At 58.8% G+C, this 17,870-nt stretch overlaps 1 protein-coding gene across 3 annotated transcripts; it reads left to right on the top strand.

The window, feature by feature from the left end:
* Positions 1-3,689: 3,689 nt before the first annotated feature.
* TSPO (translocator protein) lies at positions 3,690-14,527 on the top strand. 3 transcript variants are annotated; one of them, XM_025457328.3, is made up of 4 exons: positions 3,690-3,777; positions 11,593-11,803; positions 13,450-13,588; positions 14,090-14,527. In XM_025457328.3, exons 2-4 carry the CDS (start codon positions 11,622-11,624, stop codon positions 14,276-14,278), a joined length of 510 nt encoding a protein of 169 aa, XP_025313113.1. In that variant the 5' UTR covers positions 3,690-3,777; positions 11,593-11,621; the 3' UTR covers positions 14,279-14,527. The 3 variants fall into 3 exon arrangements, with proteins under 3 accessions (XP_025313113.1, XP_048971717.1, XP_048971718.1); XM_049115760.1 differs by lacking the exon at positions 3,690-3,777 and adding an exon at positions 4,254-4,350; XM_049115761.1 differs by lacking the exon at positions 3,690-3,777 and adding an exon at positions 5,352-5,453.
* Positions 14,528-17,870: the final 3,343 nt, after the last annotated feature.

Here is a 17,870-nt window from a genome sequence, read left to right as displayed (position 1 = left end):
GCAAAAACAAAAACAACCCAACCAAACCAAAACAAAGAAATCCCTCCGCAAAACTAAAAACTAAACCAAAACAAAATCCCATGACAAATAGGAGAGAAAAGGAAGTTAGAAGACCAGCCTAGAAGGTCCAGGATGATGAGTAAAAGGGGTTTCAGAATGAGAAGTGAGAAAACAGAAGGAAGGAAATCACCCCAAAAAAAATCCAATTTCTGAAAAATAAAGGATATGAGTTTCCCCACATGGAAAGGGCCCCCTGCGTACTGGCACGGTGGATGAAATTAGACCCACAAAGAGGACTACCAGGGTGACATTCCGGAACTCTAGTGACAAAATAGGGCTCAAGACTCTGAATGGCTTCAGCCTGCCTGTGAGCACTGTGGCAGCCGGGCTTCACAATGTGGCTTCATGATGCATGAGGACAAGAGTCTCCAACTTTGAATTCTTACTCAGCCAAGCATCAGTCAACCATGAGATAGAATGCAAGATTTCAGAATGTTACCTCCTTGGGGTCATTCTCAAGAACTCCTGGAGGATGGGCTCATCACAAACATGGGGTGGACAGTCTAGGAAGTGAGGAGCCAGCCAGCCAGCAGAGGGGCAACGGCATCCCCGGGGTGGTGGTGAGAAGAGACCCCGGAATGGTGTGTGCACTTCCCTACGGGGCTGTCATCCCCAAGATCCTACCGGTTTCTCTACTGCTTATTTTAGGAACAGAATCCCCAGTGAGCCAGGCCCAGATTCCTGTCAGCCACTTGACTAGTCTTGATCACGGCCTGATGAGACCCTGTCCATGCCCTGCTGCCTGGCTCAGCTGAGGGTACCTGTTCCAGCTCACAGAAGTGTGCACCCCTGCACCCCTACTCTGGAAATCTGAATACAGGTGCAGTCAGCTCAGAAGCAAGGAGGCAGAGGGACGCCTGGGTGGCTCAGTGGTTGAGTGTCTGCCTTTGGCTCAGGGCGTGATCCTGGGGTCCTGGGATCAAGTCCTGCATGGAGCCCGCTTCTCCCTCTGCCTATGTCTCTCATGAATAAATAAATAAAGTCTAAAAAAAAAAAAAAAAGGAAGAAGAAGCAAGGAGGCAGAAAAGCCCAAGCTTCTGACTGTTTGGGGCTGAAGTTTCTTTTTATTATTATTTTAAAGTGTACACCGGTTTTAAGTACATCTCTGTATGCAACATTTCACAATTAAGAAAACCAGTGTAGGGGGGTGGGTGGCTCAGCGGTTTGGCGCCTGCCTTTGGCCCAGGGTGCGATCCTGGAGTCCCGGGATCAAGTCCCACGTCAGGCTCCCGGCATGGAGCTGCTTCTCCCTCCTCCTGTGTCTCTGCCTCTCTCTCTCTCTCTCTCTGTGTCTATCATAAATAAATAAATCTTTAAAAAAACCTTTAAAAAAACAATGTAGACAAATGTTTATTAATGTAGAAAGAGGTGTCTGATTTATTGTAAGAGGAAGAAAAATTATAAAACCACTGGTAGCATGAAGGCATTCTTGTAAAAGGAAGGTATGATACGCTTTGAAAAAAAGTCATGGAAACACTGAAGTGTTGACAGTGCTTTGCTCTAGGCGATGGGAAAGTAGGTGGTTTTATTTTTTCCTTCGTGTTTTCCAGTTCCTTTGCAATAAAAGTGGATTACTCATGTAATAAAGGAAACACATAAATAAAATACAAGGATATACTGGGTTGAGTCACACTTGGAATTGGGAAGCTGAATGACACACGGGTTAAGGGTGCAAATCCTCAGAGCCTCTGGGTGGGAATCCTGACTCCACCGCTGTCCAGCTGTGTGACCTTGAGATATTCCCTCACAGCTCTGAGCCTGTGAGGTGGGGTTAATCCTCTGGGGCTTGGGGGGATGTCTCTAGTCCTCTTTCCTGGATCAACTGAGCCCAGAGGTAGGTTTTGCTTGTGTTGAATCCTCTAGGGTTCGGCCCAGAGCTGGGTACCTTGAAGTGTTCCATATACATGCCAGATGCGCAAGAGAAGCTCTGAGCTCGGTGCCGTGAAGCTAAGAAGTCACAGCCCACTTAGAAGGGGGGTGGCAGAGAGTTGGAGCTCTAGAAGAGCTTGCTGGCATGACACTGGAGAGCAGTCAGACTCGGACACATGGAGATGCCCAGGGTGGGAGGCTGGGGAGTGCCCTAGGCGGGGACACAGGGGTGAGAAAGGGTGGGGTAGTCAGCTTAACCCCAATTTGGCAGGGCCTCCGGTGCCAGGTAAAGGGTTTGGACTGGATCCTAAGCAGCGGGAGGATCCTCAGCAGAGGGGAGGAGTGGAAGGCCCGAGAAGGAAGCTGGGGGCCAGCTAGGGGCTGCGGCTGCTGTCAGAGGAGGGATGTGACTGTTGCTCAGGCTCAGAAGGCAGCCGTGGGATTGGACAGGAGGGTGGCAGAAGTAATGGGAGGCTTCCAGGGGCAGCAGGTGCAGCACCCGCATGCAGACTGCAGGGTGAATCCCTCGGGCAGCAACTGGCCCCTGGGAACTGTAGGTCGCATCTGTGAAAAGCTTGTGAGCTTCAGGAGTGTGTGTGTGTGTGTGTGTGTGTGTGTGTGTGTGTGACTGTTCTCAGCCTGACCCTTTGGCCCTGGCCTGCTGCAGATATTTGGGGGCAGAAATCTCTTGAGCCTTGAGCTCCATGTGTAGTAGGGGTGAGGCTAGAGGGAGGGAAGCTGCATAGTCTCCTCCAGGGCTGGCTCTTCCGGGGGAGGTGAATGTGTCACTTGGCCAAGCCACAGGCACTTCGTTGCAGGAAGAGGGCGAGGGCTGGCAGCTCCCTGGGAGGTGTGGCCCCTTTCTTCCTGAAGGGCAGTCACAGTGCCTGGGGCCACAATACTTGAGGGACCCAGGAACACGTCTTAATTTCTTTTAAAATTAGAAGAAAAAGAAGCAATCCAGCCCAGATTATATTTGTTTTTATATCGAAGCAGTGGAAGGAGGGAGGGGCTCACAAAAGCCCACCTGGCAGGAGGGTAGCTCGGATGGGAGGCTCCAAGCTTCGATGTTGGGCAGAAGAAGCTGTAGGTCACCGTTGTCCTCCAAGTACCAAGTTTGGCAACTTGGACTCCTGTAGGCTGAGGGGCCCTGCCTGGCCCAGTCAGCCCGAGGTGGCCAGGACAGACCCTGGGCGGCAGTTAGAAGGCGGCACCCGCAGACTCAGAGGAGGTGAGGGATCCAAGGCCCGGGGCTGGACGTGCTGTGCCCATCAGGGTGCGTCTGGGACTGGAGGTCACCTCCGGGCTGTGCTGGCTGCAGTCCCGGCTCAGTGAGAGCCCAGCGTCTGCACGGCGCCCTGCCTGCATTGCCCTGCGGCGTCCTCACCCGGCCCACGATCTTGTGCCCATTTTACAGATGAGGAGATGGAGGCAGAACCAGTCACAAAGTGGCTGAGCCAGGACTACGAGTCCAGCCGGCCTTGTGCCCCAGGGCGCCAGGTAAAGGGGGGGGCGGGAGGGCGGGGGGCGCGGCGGGGGGGCTCCTCCGGCGATGGGGGGGCCACAGCTACTGGGTGCGAGGCCTTTCGGGGCTTTGCTGTCAGGCGACGTAATTCCCCTCTCTGAGGTCGGTTCCCGCTGCCCCAATTTTCCGACGGGAAAGGTGAGGCTCAAGAAGAGAAGCGACCTGCCAGCGACACAGCGGGGACGCGGCCGGGGCGGGGCGGGCGGGGCCGGGGCGGGGCCTCGCGGCAGGGGCGGGGCGGGGCGGGCGGGGCGGGCGGGGCAGGGACCTGGGCCACCACCCCGCGCCGCGCAGTGCCTTCCCGGAGCGCGTCCTGGTCGCTGGTGAGTGGGGCCCGGGCGCCGAGGGGCAGCGGGCGGGCGGCCCCGCGCAGGGGCGATCCCCGACAGCGCCCGCCCGCCGCCGCGCCGCCGGAGGGTAAACTGAGGCAGGAGGGGATAGGCCGGGCCCCAGGGCGCGACTGCGGGGCGGCACTAGGGGCTCAGCCGCCGGGACGGCGGGCGGCCGGGGTTGTGACCTCCGCAGTCGGGGCTCCTGCGCGGCGGGATTCCGCCCGGCTAGCGGGGATCGAGGGGAGCGGGGGGTTGGGGGCACTTGGGCAGCCCGGCCCCGCCCCGCCCCGCCCTCCGCGCCCCGCCCCCGCGCCCCGCCCCCGGCTCGGGTCTGGCGGGAAGCGGAGCCCCCGGGAGGGCCCCGACAGGCTCCCGGCGCGGTCCGGTTCCGCAGAGGGGCCAGCCGGGGCGGGAGTGGCCGGGCGGGGTGCCGCGGGGATCGAAGCGCCTGGCGGTCCACTTGAAACGCTCCATCCTAGACGCGGAAACCCGGGCCCCTGGGGGTGTTTGCACGCAGCCACGTCGGGCCCCAGCGGGCCTGAGAGCCGGGCCCCAAGATTCCCGGTCGGTGCCCGGACAGGGGCCTGGGGTGGGCAGAAGGGCCCCAGGGACCCGCCTGTCCGCAGTGCCCCCTGCAGGGGAGCTCGGAGCCGTCGGCAGGGGTGAGCGCGCCGCGGGTTTGGGGTCCACCCGGCGGCTGGCCTGCCCGGCGCAGCACCCCCTCCGGTCCCGGTCCCGGTCCCGGCCCGCGCTCTGCAGCGGAGGGCAGGGGCGCCGGGCTGGGGCCTCCCCTAGGGACAGGACAGTTGACCGAGGCGGTTCCCAAAGGGTCACGGGGCCTGGGGAGGATGGCAGAGGGGCTGCGTCCGGAAGGGCGCCAGGGTGCCGGCCTCCCGCGGGCCGTTGACCCAAAGCCTCAGCTGGCAGATTGGGCCTGGAGCTGCGGCGCCCCGCAGGGGAGGTGGGTGGGGAGCCCTGTGCGGCGGGGGACACGGCAGGGGACACGTCTGCTTCGTGGAGCCCGAGGTTTGCCCGCTGCCTTGAAAGGCACGAAGGAGCTCGGGGCGGGGGATAGCGCCTCCCGCGGGGGTCCCGGCTCCGGCTGCTCAGCGGACCCAAAAGGAGGCGCAGAGGGAGTCCTTTGAACTAAAGGAAACTGAGGCTCACCCAGGAGCCCCTGGGCAGGCACATCGTGGCAGCGCTGGAGCTGGGGTTCAAACCAGTACCGTTCAAGGCCTTGCTTTGTACACTGTGTCCTTCTGTGCGTGTGTGTGCACACGTGCGTGCATTTGGGGCCCACATTTGTGCCTGGCAGTGACCGAATCGAATCGTAGCTGGATCTGCCGGAAACCACTGATGGCAGCGGGTTGCTGGGGGGGGTTGGTGCTTGGAGGGAGGGAGCCTCCTTTTTCCTAACTACACTTTCGCCATTTTCATTAGTTTATTTTGGAATCTGTGTTCCTTTGATTTGTACTTTCTTCTGATTGTACAAGCCACGCCTGAATATGCCCTTTGTGTTTACAAAAGTAGTCATTCTCCATGGAGCACATTTCCCCTGTCACTCCCAGCCCTCCTGGTCACCAGCTGGATGTGGATCCTCCCCAACTTGTCTGTTGTGCTTTCATAATGAAAAAGATTCACGAAGGTTGTAATGCGGAAGATTAGCTGTAAGTCACGTTAGAAAAGGAAGGAACCTTAAAACAAGTCCCAGGACAGCGGTGGCGCGTGAGCGACAAGGTGGAGGAGGGCGGGGCGCCACCGGGAGGAGGAGGAGGGCTCTCAAAAGCAACACTATTCTGTTTCTGGGGAGCAGTTCCTGCCACCTTCTGTAGGAAGGCCTTGGGGAACAAGAGGACGCCCCAGAGACTCTCTAGCTCAGCCCCCACTTCACAGATGGGGACAGAGAGGCCTGGGAGGTGAGATCTCAGGGCCAGAAATGGGGAGCAGGAGCGAAGCATCTTAAGGACAAGAGTTCCCTGAGTCCCACTCTTGGGGCGACAGGGAGGATTCACATCCTGTAACTGCTGCTCCTGCCTGGGAGGGGGTCTCATGCTCTGGGGGGGCTGCAACACTAGCGCTGGGGCTGGAGGGAGTGAGCCTGTTGGCTCCGAGATAGTCTTCTACACTGGGCAGAGAGTGGGACCCCTGAGGTAGGATGGGAGCCCCCTGCGGCCCCCCAGGCCTTGCGCAGGCCTTACCTGCCATGTTGGGATGAGAAGGAGGTGACACAAGGTAAGTGACCATGTGGCCCAAGGCTGAGGCCAGCAGACTCCCAGCTCAGGGGAGGGGGTGCTCTGGGCCTCAGAGTCACACAGACCTAGAAAATTCTGGGACTCCCTGTGCCTCAGTTTCCTTATCTGGATGGTGGGAATAGTAATGTCCACTATGGAGGCCAGGAGGGTGTGGCTCAGGGCCCCCAGGAGAGAGGCAGCTGGTTGCCCCCCCACCCGTAGCTGCTGTGAAGAGTAAGTGAAGTAATGAGCATCAGGATGAGCCACCAAGCACCACGTCCATCACTTGTTCCCCAGAGATCTAGAACCTTCTCCTGACCCCAGGTCCTGAGCCCTCTGCTTTGACCCTTCTCGGTGGTTTTGGAAGTGCTCCTCTGTGAGTGGCCCCAGGCCTGTGGGTGGAGCGTTCTGTTTAGCCTTTTGCCCCACTTAGCATCCAGTGTCTGACTGGCAATGTCTTCTCAGACTTGGGTCTATGCCCCGGGGCCACTTTTCCGCCCCCCTCCCCCCATCCCGGTAGGAGAGGGGGTGAGCGGCCTCAACATTGACAGCCACAGCCCCTCACTTGTCTGGTCCTCACTTGAGCCTCCCCATGACCCCATGAAGCAGGCAGGACAGGTTATACCTGCCCGGTGTAAGGGAAACTGAGGCCCAGAGAGGCACTTTGGCCCAGGATTACAAAGCAAATTGGAGGCAAACCAACGTGTTTGGGTTCTTAGTCACTGTCTGACATTGGTGGAAATAAAAGGTATGTAGGTGGCTTTGCCCTTCTACCTCCATCCCAAGTCCTTTCCCAGCCTTGGGTGTTCCCTGACTTTCCTCAGCCCTCCCTGGGACCCCATCCCAGAGCAGATCCCTCTCAGGCCTGCCTTGGCTAGCCCAGCCCAGCCCAGCCCAGCCGAATGTGACTCATCCTGGTGGGTCCCCTAGTTTGGGTGATTCAGGAGCTGGGCAGTCCCCCAGAGGCCACAGGAAGCAACCTGTCTGGGCTCTCTCTGTGTCAGGCATCTGCCCTTTCTGTGTCTGACCTTGGAGCTGGGCAGACTCTCTGATCCCCTAGGCTCTGGAAGGGGCAGCCAGGAGTGGGGGCAGGAACACTGGGCTCAGACCCTACTCTGCCACTGAGGGCTGAGGGAAGCCACCACCCTCTTCTGGGCTGTGGTTTGTTCTGTACAGCAGGGGGCTTGGTTGATGGGCTCTAGGACCCACTCAGCTGGCACCGTGGGCAAGTCCTGTGCGGAATTTCCTGGGCATGGGCTGGGTGCTGTGGGAGGGTGACGTGAGTGCCCCTGCCCACAGAACCTAGCTGCATGGGCATATGGTGCAATGTGAGTAAATCTCAGAAACATGCTTGGTGACAGAAGCCACACTCCAGAGGCCACGTATTGTATGATTCCATTTACATGAAATGTGCAGAAAAGATAGATCCACAGAGATAGAGGGCAGATTACTGGTTACCGGGGACTGGGGGAGGGAGGAACAAGCCACGACTGCAGTGGGTAGTGGGGTTCATCTGGGGTGATGAAAATGTTTTGGAGCTTGATATGGATGGTGATGGCGAGACATTGGAAGTGTACTAAATGTCACTGAATTGTGCACTTTAAATGGTTAATTTTATGTTATGTAAATTTTACCTCGATTTAAAAAAAAAAGTAGGAAAAAACAAACAAACCAGGATAGGATGCAGTGACAGTCTCAGAGCAGGAGTGATGTGGTGGGAATGGAGGCTTGGAGGGCCTTGGTGAGACAGAGCGGGGGCCCGGGCCGGGGCTGGGGTCAGGGTCTGATACAGTGACAGATACTGAGCAGAAGTGAGGGACAGTGCAAACTGTTATCTGAACCAAGATACTTATTTTTTAATATTCTATTTTGAACTAATTTTAGACTTACAGAAAAGGTACAAAAGTAGTACAGAAAGTCCCCAGACAGCGTCCCCCCAGCTGGGAAGTCACTGTGGTGTGGTGCTCGCAACCGCAGCCCTGTCCCGCAAACTGTCACGTTGGCCCCAGGACCCCATGCGGATCTCACATTGTGTTTAGTTGTTACTCCTTCTGGAGCCTCCTGCACTCAGCGACATTTCCCTCAGTCTTTGCTTGTCTCCTGTGACCTTGGCACCTTCGAGGAGTACCAGTCCGTTGTTTTGTAGAATGCTCTTCCACTTGTGGTTCTCTGGGGTTTTCTCACGGTTAGGCTGGGGTTTTGTGTTTGGGGCAAGAACACTACAGCAGGTGTGTCCGCCTCTGCGAATCATAGCAGGGGTTCATGATGCCCGTGTGTCTGGTACTGGTGGCGTTAACCTTGAGCACCCGTAGGAGAGATACTTATGGGAGGGGGCGGCCATCGGCTTGAAACAAAGTGGGTGTAAGCTGGGACTATCCCGTGCCGTGAGAAAAGGCACGAAGGGTCACACTGAGGAGACTCCAGGTCAGGCCCAGTTCAGTGCCTGACCCCCCAGCCCCTCCCCTCAACTTTTGGGCCTCAGTTTCCCTATCTGCATGTGAGGGTCAGTATGGTGTGAAGGCCTCTCACCTGCCCAGCCATGTCATGTTCCAGGGGAGGCCTGGTGTCCTCACCACAGCTCCTGTGGCTGCCCAAACACTGTCACTTTGCTGCGTATCCAACATACTTATTAGGCGGACTGGGCAGGGTTGTGTCCCCGGGCCACAGATGAGAAAGCAGCTGAGGAGGCCTGAGCCCTGCTGGGTGATGCGCTGGTGAGCCCAGCTGAGTGGCCAGGTCCCAGGGCTCTGTGTCCACACCCAGGTGGCAGGAGCACAGGGCCAGCATCCTCCCGACGGCGGTGAGACAGACCGTCCTGCTCACCCGGGAACACTTGTGTGCACCCTGGAAGCCAGAGGGCAGGGCAGGAGGGCAGGGGAAGGAGACGCGCAGGACCGCCTACTGCCAGGCCCCGCATCGCATGCCCAGGGCTCATCGACGGGCATCCTCGCGGCACACCTGTGCCTTGACCTAGGGGGATGGAGGGACCATCCCAGTTCCACCCGTGAGAAAACCCGAGGCCCAAGGAGGGAGGAGTGGGTCCGGGACTCTAGGATCAGGCCCTGAGTCAAAGCCAGATGCTCAATTGCTGAGCGGGATCGAGTCCCACGTCGGGCTCACGGCATGGAGCCTGCTTCTCCCTCTGCCTGTGTCTCTGCCTCTCTCTCTCAGATGAGTAAATAAAATCTTTTTAAAAATGATGGTTATTATAGACATTTTGGAAAACGATAAAGATGGAACGAACATAGCGTCATAACCCCACTGCCGAGGGCAGCCCTTAGGATCCCCGGCTGCCCACTCGCAGAGGGGCCCTGGGCCGACGCCTTCCGGCTCCGTGCCTCGGGTCTTCACCGGCAGATGGATGAGATGGGGTCGTTCCCCGCAGGGCGAGGATGAGGGCGGTGGGCGGACAGCCGTTCCCCAGCGGTGTTAGCTGTGGGATTATGACACCTTCGTGAATCTGTTTACAGTTTTAAAATGCCGACCTATGTCATTCATCTGTTTTTTTTTTATCATTCTGAGGCGCCCAGGTGGCTTAGTCAGTTAAGTGTCCAACTCTTGATTTCCACTCAGGTCATGATTTCAGGGTTGTGAGAGTCAGCTCTGCGCTCAGTGGAGAGTCGGCTTGAGATTCTCTCCCTCTCCCCCTCTGCCCCTCCACCACCCCTCCCCACCCCTGCACTTTCGTTCTCTCTTTTTTCACTAAATGTGCTGAGAACAATTTTCACATTATTAGAGTCCTCAAAAGCTGGAAGTTGACAAGGACTTAATGGTCCCTGGTTGTTGGGAAAGTTGCGTCTGCATTTCATGGGGCTTCATGGAGCCCCAGGCCGGCAGCTGTCCCCTCTCCCCAGGGCACCCTTGACCCTTTGCTCTGAAGGCCTGATGGCTCCCCACCGCCCAGAGCGAGCACAGCCTTTTTCTGCACTTGCTCCCTGACAGGCAGGTGACACGCTCCGCCCACACTTGCCTGTCATTCTCTCCCTCCCTGTGTCCCTCTCTGTTCAGGAAGTGCTCCCTGTCCTGCCAGGACCATCTTTTCCTTGATCGTGGGTCGGGGCACCCTTTCTGAGGCCTGTGCCCCCTCAGGGACGCTCCTGTCCCATCTACCCTGGGTCCCCAGCCCCCACGCTAGTAGGTCGTGCTGCAGGTTTGCTGAGCTCAGTCTGGTTGTGTGGCTTCTTATTTCCTGCAAACAAACACCTGCACTCCAGATTCTTCAGTTAGGATCAGAGTGTGTCCGTGGGAGCCCAGCCCCCTCATTTAATGTGGGGAAACTGAGGTCCAGTTGAGGTGCTCACAGTCCTGGGTCCCAGAGCAGGGGCAGTCAGAGCTGGTCCAAGATGCCAGCCAGGCCTCACCACCGCCGCCCCTCCTTGCTGGACTCTCAGCCCCAGTGAGCAATTCCACCTGCTGGGAGCCTCACATGCTGCTGGGCACCTAGTAGGTGCTCAGGACAGGCATTGGGGCTGCTGGGGAAGGGGACACAGCTGATGAGCACGAGGGCCAGGCCTGATGACTGGGTCCCCAGCGCTCGGGCTGGCGGCATCCAGGCCTGATACGGGGACCTTCCTTGCCCGGAGTCCTGCCAGCCTCTCAGGGTGGCCGAGGGGCCTTGCTAGCCGTGAGCTCTTGCTCACTCCTGTTCTTCCCACCCACTGCCTCAGTGAGCCTGCGAGTCAGGCTGGGAACAGCTTTTTGGCTGGGCAAAGCCTGGCCCCAGAATGCTGTGCGACTCCAGGCCGGCTGCTTTCCCTCTCTGACACACGAGGAAGGGAGGGTGATTTTAGGCTGGGCCTGCAGGGTGCTGGTAAAATACCTGTGTGCTCCCCTGCTGGGCTGGGCACAGTGTTGCCATCCGATTCTACAGAGGGGAAACTGAGGCCCACCCAGAGAATTGAAGCGATTTGCCTGAGGTCACAGTGAGTTAGTGGGGAGCCAGGATTTTAGCCGAGCTCTGTGTGATACTAGTTATTGAATGGGTGAATGAATGAATGAATGAATGAGTGAATGAGAAGTACTAGAACGTACGGCTCATTCGATTCGATTCGATCCTTTTCGATTCGATTCAATTTTTTCGATTCGATTCGATTTTTTTCGTTTTGATTCGATAGTTTCGATTCGTTTCTATTCGATTCGATTCGATTCGAATCTTTCGATTCGAGTCTTTTCGGCTTGGGGGATGGACTGATCAACAGGCGCTCAGAGCGCTGGGCTGTCAGTTGGCCTGGGGAGGAGGGGCCGGGAAGCCTGGGTGGAGGGGACACGAACCGGCCTGGAATGTGACGAGGGGTCACTTGACAGGAGACCCGAGGTCAAGGGTGAGGGTGCTGGCGGCTGGGACGGGAGCTGGGGCAGGACCAGCCGTGGGGGGGGCCCGGGGGCTCCTCCCAGTCAGGCAGGCCCCCTGCGTGGGACAGGAGTTTGGGTGGAAATGTGTTCCCTGGAGCCATTGCCCAGGCTGGCGGGGGCTGTGCCTGGGTCACCCCAGCCCCCCCTCCCTGCCCCGTGCTTGGGGAAGCCTCGCCCCGGTTCTGCAGTACCCCCCTCACCCCATCCCTGTCTTCTCTTTCAGAACCTTCCAGAACAGCCGCCACAGCAGCAATGGCCCCGCCTTGGGTGCCCGCCGTGGGCTTCACCCTGGTGCCCAGCCTGGGGGGCTTCCTGGGCTCGTACTATGTCCGCGGGGAGGGCCTCCGCTGGTATGCCAGCCTGCAGAAGCCCTCGTGGCACCCGCCGCGCTGGACGCTGGGCCCCATCTGGGGCACCCTGTACTCGGCCATGGGGTAGGTGGGCCGGGCCATCCTCCCCCGGAGGCCCAGGGGCAGGGCTCCCCCGCGTGCTCTCCGCGGGGAGCAGGCTCTGTTTCCTTGCCCGAACTTTCCCCCCAAGGCCTCCTGGGAGGGGCGGGCCAGTGGCACGGTCTCAAGCTGGCACCCTGGCTGTTTTCGCAACCCCAGGGGGAGGCTGGCTCCGTGCGCCAGGTCCAGGCCTGGGCCCCTTCCAAGGCCGAGTGGCAGCAACAGTAACAAGTCTCGCAGCTGCCACTGGTCGAGCACTGCTCCTCGCTGGCCGCGACGGGGTTAATTTTCAAAACCACGGGCCGGGCACGGGGCTTCCTGCAGGAAACCGGTGAGGACACACACCCCTGAATTGCCCCAGAGGAAGGGAAGCGCCAGCCGGGGGAGGGCACCCCCTGGTGCCTCCAGTGGGAACTGCATCCCGCGGAGGAGGCCGGCTCCCTGCCCGCCTTCTGGAATGTTCCCTGCATCTTGAGTCTATACCAGCCCAGTGCAGGGCGGGGCTGCAGATGCCAGGTGCCCAGGGTGCAGGTAGCAGAAGCCAGGCTGGATGCCCCCCGGGTTCTTTTATTTTTATTTTTATTTTTTATTTATGATAGTCACACACAGAGAGAGACAGAGACACAGGCAGAGGGAGAAGCAGGCTCCATGCACCGGGAGCCCGACGTGGGATTCGATCCCGGGTCTCCAGGATCGCGCCCTGGGCCAAAGGCAGGCGCCAAACCGCTGCGCCACCCAGGGATCCCTGCCCCCCGGGTTCTGAGGGGAATAAGTCCCTGCAACCTGGGTGTCGCGTGGGCACCACCCCCAGCCAGTCCCGGCCCTGCCCTGTCAGGCTCCGGCGCTTCTCTTGCCTTCTCCTCCCCATCCTGGCCTCCCCTTGCTTCAGCCTCCAGGCCTCCCCACTCCCTTCCTCCACCCGTGAGATCCTGACAAAGCACACGCCCTGTGACCCCGAGAAGGTCAAATTTCTCATGGAGTAAAGAGCTCGGGCCCTGGCCCCGGCCACCTGGGTTCAAATCCTGCCTTTACCTACTGGTTGCCTGCCAAGAGATCTTAGTCACTTGGCCTCTCTGGGCCTCGGCCTCCCCACCTGTAAAATGGGGGTGATAATACTGCCCACCTCCGCGAATTACCATCAGGATGAGATGAGTTAGCACTAGGAAAGAGCCGGAGCGCGTGGGTAAGCGTTTGCATATGCTTGTTTTCTTCTCCTAGAAAACTCCTACTCGCCCACTAAGGTCCTGTGCTCTGTGCAGCGCCTCTGGCTAGGTTAGGGGCCTCTTTCCCACCCACAAGGCGCATGTGCTTTCCTCTTCTGGCGAGATCGGTCACGTTCAGGGTGATGTGGCCACACACATGGGCTTCTTTCTTCAGACCCTCATGAGGATGATGGCAGATACTCGTTAAGTGTCTCATGTGCCAGGCACTGACCTAGGCACGGCCAGTGTGTTAAATCCCTACAGCCATCCTGTGAGAAACGAAGGCCCAGAGAAGTCAGGCAACTTCCCTGAGGTCAGGCAACAGTCAGTGGCAGAGCGTGCCCGAGCCACCACTGTGTCGTCCCTGCCCTGCAGAGAGGCTTTTGGTCCCTTCCCTGCTGCTGTCCTGACCGGTGGCCTCTGTTTCAGGTATGGCTCCTACATGGTCTGGAAAGAGCTGGGGGGCTTCTCGGAGGAGGCCGTGGTTCCCCTGGGACTCTATGCTGGGCAGCTGGCCTTGAACTGGGCTTGGCCTCCCCTCTTCTTTGGCACCCGACAAATGGGTTGGGTAAGTGTGGCCTTGGCTGGTCTTCTTGGTCCCTGGAGGAGTGGCCTTTCTTTGGGGACCTAGGGCATCACATCCCAGATGGGATGAGGGTCTAAAGATGGGGGCGGGGAGGGCACATGGCTCATGGTCATCTCTCAGAAGCTTTTAGGGGACCAGCGGCCTCCTGGGGATCTCCCAGCTGCTTCTCCTCCGGGGAAGGAAGCATTGCAGGGTTCTGATGGCAGCAGAGGGACTTGCTGGCTTGGCTGAGGGGCCATCGTATAGGAAAACATGCCTGGTGCTGTGCATCCCTCACACTGCGTGGATCGGGCAGGGGTGATTGTTCCCATTTTACAGATGGGAAACTGAGGCAGCAGACGGGGGAGGGGTTTGGCTGGGTCACCTGGGGGTGGAAAGGAGCGTTCCCATGAGTGATCCCGTGACTGGCCAGCTGGGACACACGTCCGGTGAGTACAGCGAGCCTCAGGCCTCCCCGTCCTCCCCGCCCCTGTGTCCCCGCAGGCCCTGGTGGACCTCCTGCTGACGGGTGGGCTGGCAGGAGCCACGGCCGTGGCCTGGCACAGGGTGAGCCCTCCGGCCGCCCGCCTGCTGTACCCGTACCTGGCCTGGCTGGCCTTCGCGGCCGCACTCAACTACTGTGTCTGGCGGGACAACCAGGGCTGGCGTGGTGGCCGTCGGCTCACAGACTGAGAGCCCGGCCCTCTGAGGACCACAGCTGCTGCCGGGCAGGTGCTGCCCGTGGTGGTGACCCTTGTGCTCCCGTGGCCGCGAGGCCTGCAGGTCTGTGGGGTCTCAGCCCGGGGTCACCGCAGCTTCAGAAGTGCCCCCAGGCCGAGCCCCGACCCGGGAACAGCGTCCTGCGCCTTCTGCCCCGCTCCAAGCTCGCTCTCACTCTCGGAACACGGAATGTTAGCAGCAAATAAAGTTTCTAACCTCCTGGCAGTGGCCTTTTTACTTGGGTGGGTCCCTGGCTGGGGGGCCGGCGGGGGGGGGGCTCATCCTACTGCTGGGTCTGTCTGGGCCACATCGTGCAGAGGAGGCTGGACCAGGTCAGCGCTCCCCACAGTACGGGTCCCTCCCAAGACCCCAGGAGGTGAGGCCACCGCCCGGCCCGAGCCTGTGACTGTGCTGCTGCCGGACTGGCGCGCAGCAGGCCCAGGCCTGGGTCCCGTTCCCCCTCTGGGCCCCCAGGAAGCGGTGGGGAGCGCCTCCAGGCCCTCAGCTGCCCCGGCTGGGATGGCGCTGGCCCAGAGCTGGGCTCCCCACCGACCTGCCCCCCGCGTGCCAGCCTCACTCCACCAGGGACACCAGATGGGCAGGTCAGAGGCCAGAAGGTGGGTGTCCCAGCCCTGGCCACCACAGCCCCTCACTGGTCCAGGTTTGGAGGTGTCCCCCGGCTTTGGGGTGGGCTCTCTGGGTCTTCTGCAGGCAGCCGCTGGGCAGGCTCCCCCTGGGGCGACACCTCAGCCGCAGCCCCGAGCTCCCCCGTACTGTGTGCTCAGCACCGGGGCGCTGGGACCTGCTGCGCCTTTTGTCGCTTGTTTGGTTTTTGGTCACTGATCACTCACGTTGGCAAAACTTTTGTGTTTCGCTCACTTGTTTCAGCAGGTCTGATGTTTTGCTGCCCGTGTCCCCCCCTGCTCGTCCTCGCATCCAGACGGGACCCACGGTACGATGCTGGGAAAGCTCGGGGAGGGACAGCCGACTCTGTCCCAGGGGCTGTCCCCTGGCTGCCTGCCCTCTCCCCTCCGGCAGGCCACGCTCCGCGGGAACCCGGCAGCTTCACCGCCTCAGCCGGCTCCTCGTGCCGTTCCTCATGCTCATCAGAGCAGAGGCATCCGAGGGGGACTCTGAGCATCTTTTTTTATTTTTAATCATTTCTGAGGTTCTCCAAGATGGTAGGGGGCCCTTGAAGTGTCATCACAGGTCCCTGTGTGCCCGCCCAACGTGCTACACTCAGTACGTTGTGTCCTTAGCACTTGGCGTCCTTGGCACTTAAGTGCGCCTGCTGAGACTTCTGGAATCTTTTCCATGATGCTCAGGTGGGCTGGCTGCTTCTGTCTGTTCCATTTGCTTGTGGATTTGTTCATCTCTAGCAACATCCCACATACTTCCTCCTGGCCACAGGAATGGCTGGAAAGATGGAGTGGCAGGTGTACTTTGCCGTTGTTTGCCGGCCTCCTTGTTACTCTCCCGTTCTTCATAAGTAGACGGCGTTCTCTCCTTTTCTGAGCTTTGTCATCCACTAGGAACGTGAGGCTCCTGACAATGTCCATGTTGGTTTAATAGGAAAATCTCGCGGATTTGGACATATCTCGCGGATGTCCCATGTTTCTGGTCTTTGCTCTTTCCTGGAGCTACTTTGTGCCATTGGAATCTTTCTTTTTTTTTTTTTTTAAATTTATTTATTCATGAGAGACAGAGAGAGAGAGAGAGAGAGAGAGAGAGAGAGAGAGAGAGAGGCAGAGACACAGGCAGAGGGAGAAGCAGGCTCCATGCAGGGAGCCCGACGTGGGACTCGATCCCGGGTCTCCAGGATCACGCCCTGGGCTGAAGGCGACGCTAAACCGCTGAGCCACCCAGGCTGCCTGGAATCTTCTTAACTCTGGGCATTTGCCTCCCTCTGTAGCTGATTGGCCATAAGGTAAATAAGACGAGGTCACAGCAGGGTGGCAGCGTGACTCACCAGCGTGCCGATTCTCCATAACATGGTCATCAGCCACTGTGGACTCCGGAACTAAGAGGTTCTACTACATTGGTGCCTCCAGGAAGGAGCCACCATGCCCAGGGGATCATCACAGAGCATCTATTTATTATTTATTTATTTATTTATTTATTTATTTATTTATTTATTTATTTATGATAGTCAGAGAGAGAGAGAGAGGCAGAGACACAGGCAGAAGGAGAAGCAGGCTCCATGCACTGGGAGCCCGATGTGGGATTCAATCCCGGGTCTCCAGGATCGCGCCCTGGGCCAAAGTCAGGCGCCAAACCACTGCACCACCCAGGGATCCCCATCACAGAGCATCTTAATAAACTTCACCATCTGCAGCTCAAGCTTTACCTTTTGGGTTTGTTTGTTTCTGGAGAACTTTGGTACAATTAATACTGTGGCTGTGACTCCCTGGCCGACTCCAGATGTCCGACTCATACAAATTCTGTGTTTTGATGAATTCTCAACACAGGGGGGCCGGGGTGGTTCGCTGTTGGGCGTCTGCCTTTGGCTCAGGTCATGATCCTGGAGTCCTGGGATCAAGTCCCAAGCAGGCTCTCCACTCAGCAGGAACCTGCCTTTTCCTCTCCCTATGCCCTTCCTCCCCCTGCTCCTGTGCTCTCAGATAAGAACTATCACCACTGCAAGTGGCCTGGTCTTCAGAGATGGTGGGGGCCCTGCTTGATGCCCTTCTTGGAGGGCATCTGATGTCCACTCGCAGAGGTCCAAGGACATCTAGAATTGGGGAAAAGGATGTTTATAAATAAGGAAAGCCGGGATCATGTGGTCTTCTGATTCCAGCCATTCCTGCTCCGAGAATCCTGACTAATTGGGTTTGAACTGGGGATGAGCAGGACCATCAGCTCCAGATGAATACGCTGGAGTGGGAACCGTCCAGGGGCACAGGACGTGCCTTGCAGGGGAAGCCCCGTCCGCAGGTTGTGGGGCTTCAGCCCGTTTCTCAGCTCCGTCACCACCAGGGGGCGCCCCTCATCACCCCCATCCTCAGGGTGAGCAAACCAGAATCGCATTCCCTGAGGCCCCCGAAGTGCAGTGCGTGCTGGGCCAGTCAGGGCTTCCTGAGGCCAAGGCTCCTGGGCATTGCTCGCGATGCTGAGCGGGCCTCGCTCACGCACATCTGTGCCGCTGCCTTCTGCTCTGGAATGGAACCAGTGCCGGGGACTCCAGCTTTGGGTTAGGAACCTGCTGTGGCCAGAGTGTTTCCCCAAATCCCTAGCTTGAATCCTACCCGCAATGTGATGGTCACAGGCCCCGCTGGGCCTTCGGGAGGCTCAGGTCACAAGGCTGGAGCCCTCTCGAGGGGGTCAGTGCCCTTACAGGACACCCCACAAAGCTCCCGGGCCCCTTCCCACACGAGGACGGCCACCTGTGAACCAGGGAGAGGGCCCCGACAGACACACCTGCTGCCCCTGCTCCAGGACGGAGGAAGGGCCTTCCGTCTGCAGGCAGCTCCCCCCACGGGAGGCAACCTGGCCTGTTACCTGGGCTCAGGTACCCTGTGGCTACACAAAACGCACTGGCATCTGACTCCACATTTCAGAAACAAAG

The sequence above is a fragment of the Canis lupus genome, chromosome 10 (assembly GCF_003254725.2).
Source record: "Canis lupus dingo isolate Sandy chromosome 10, ASM325472v2, whole genome shotgun sequence".
Classification (NCBI taxonomy): domain Eukaryota; kingdom Metazoa; phylum Chordata; class Mammalia; order Carnivora; family Canidae; genus Canis; species Canis lupus.
Note: the sequence above shows the minus strand (reverse complement) of the source record. Positions and strands in the feature narration are given on the sequence as shown.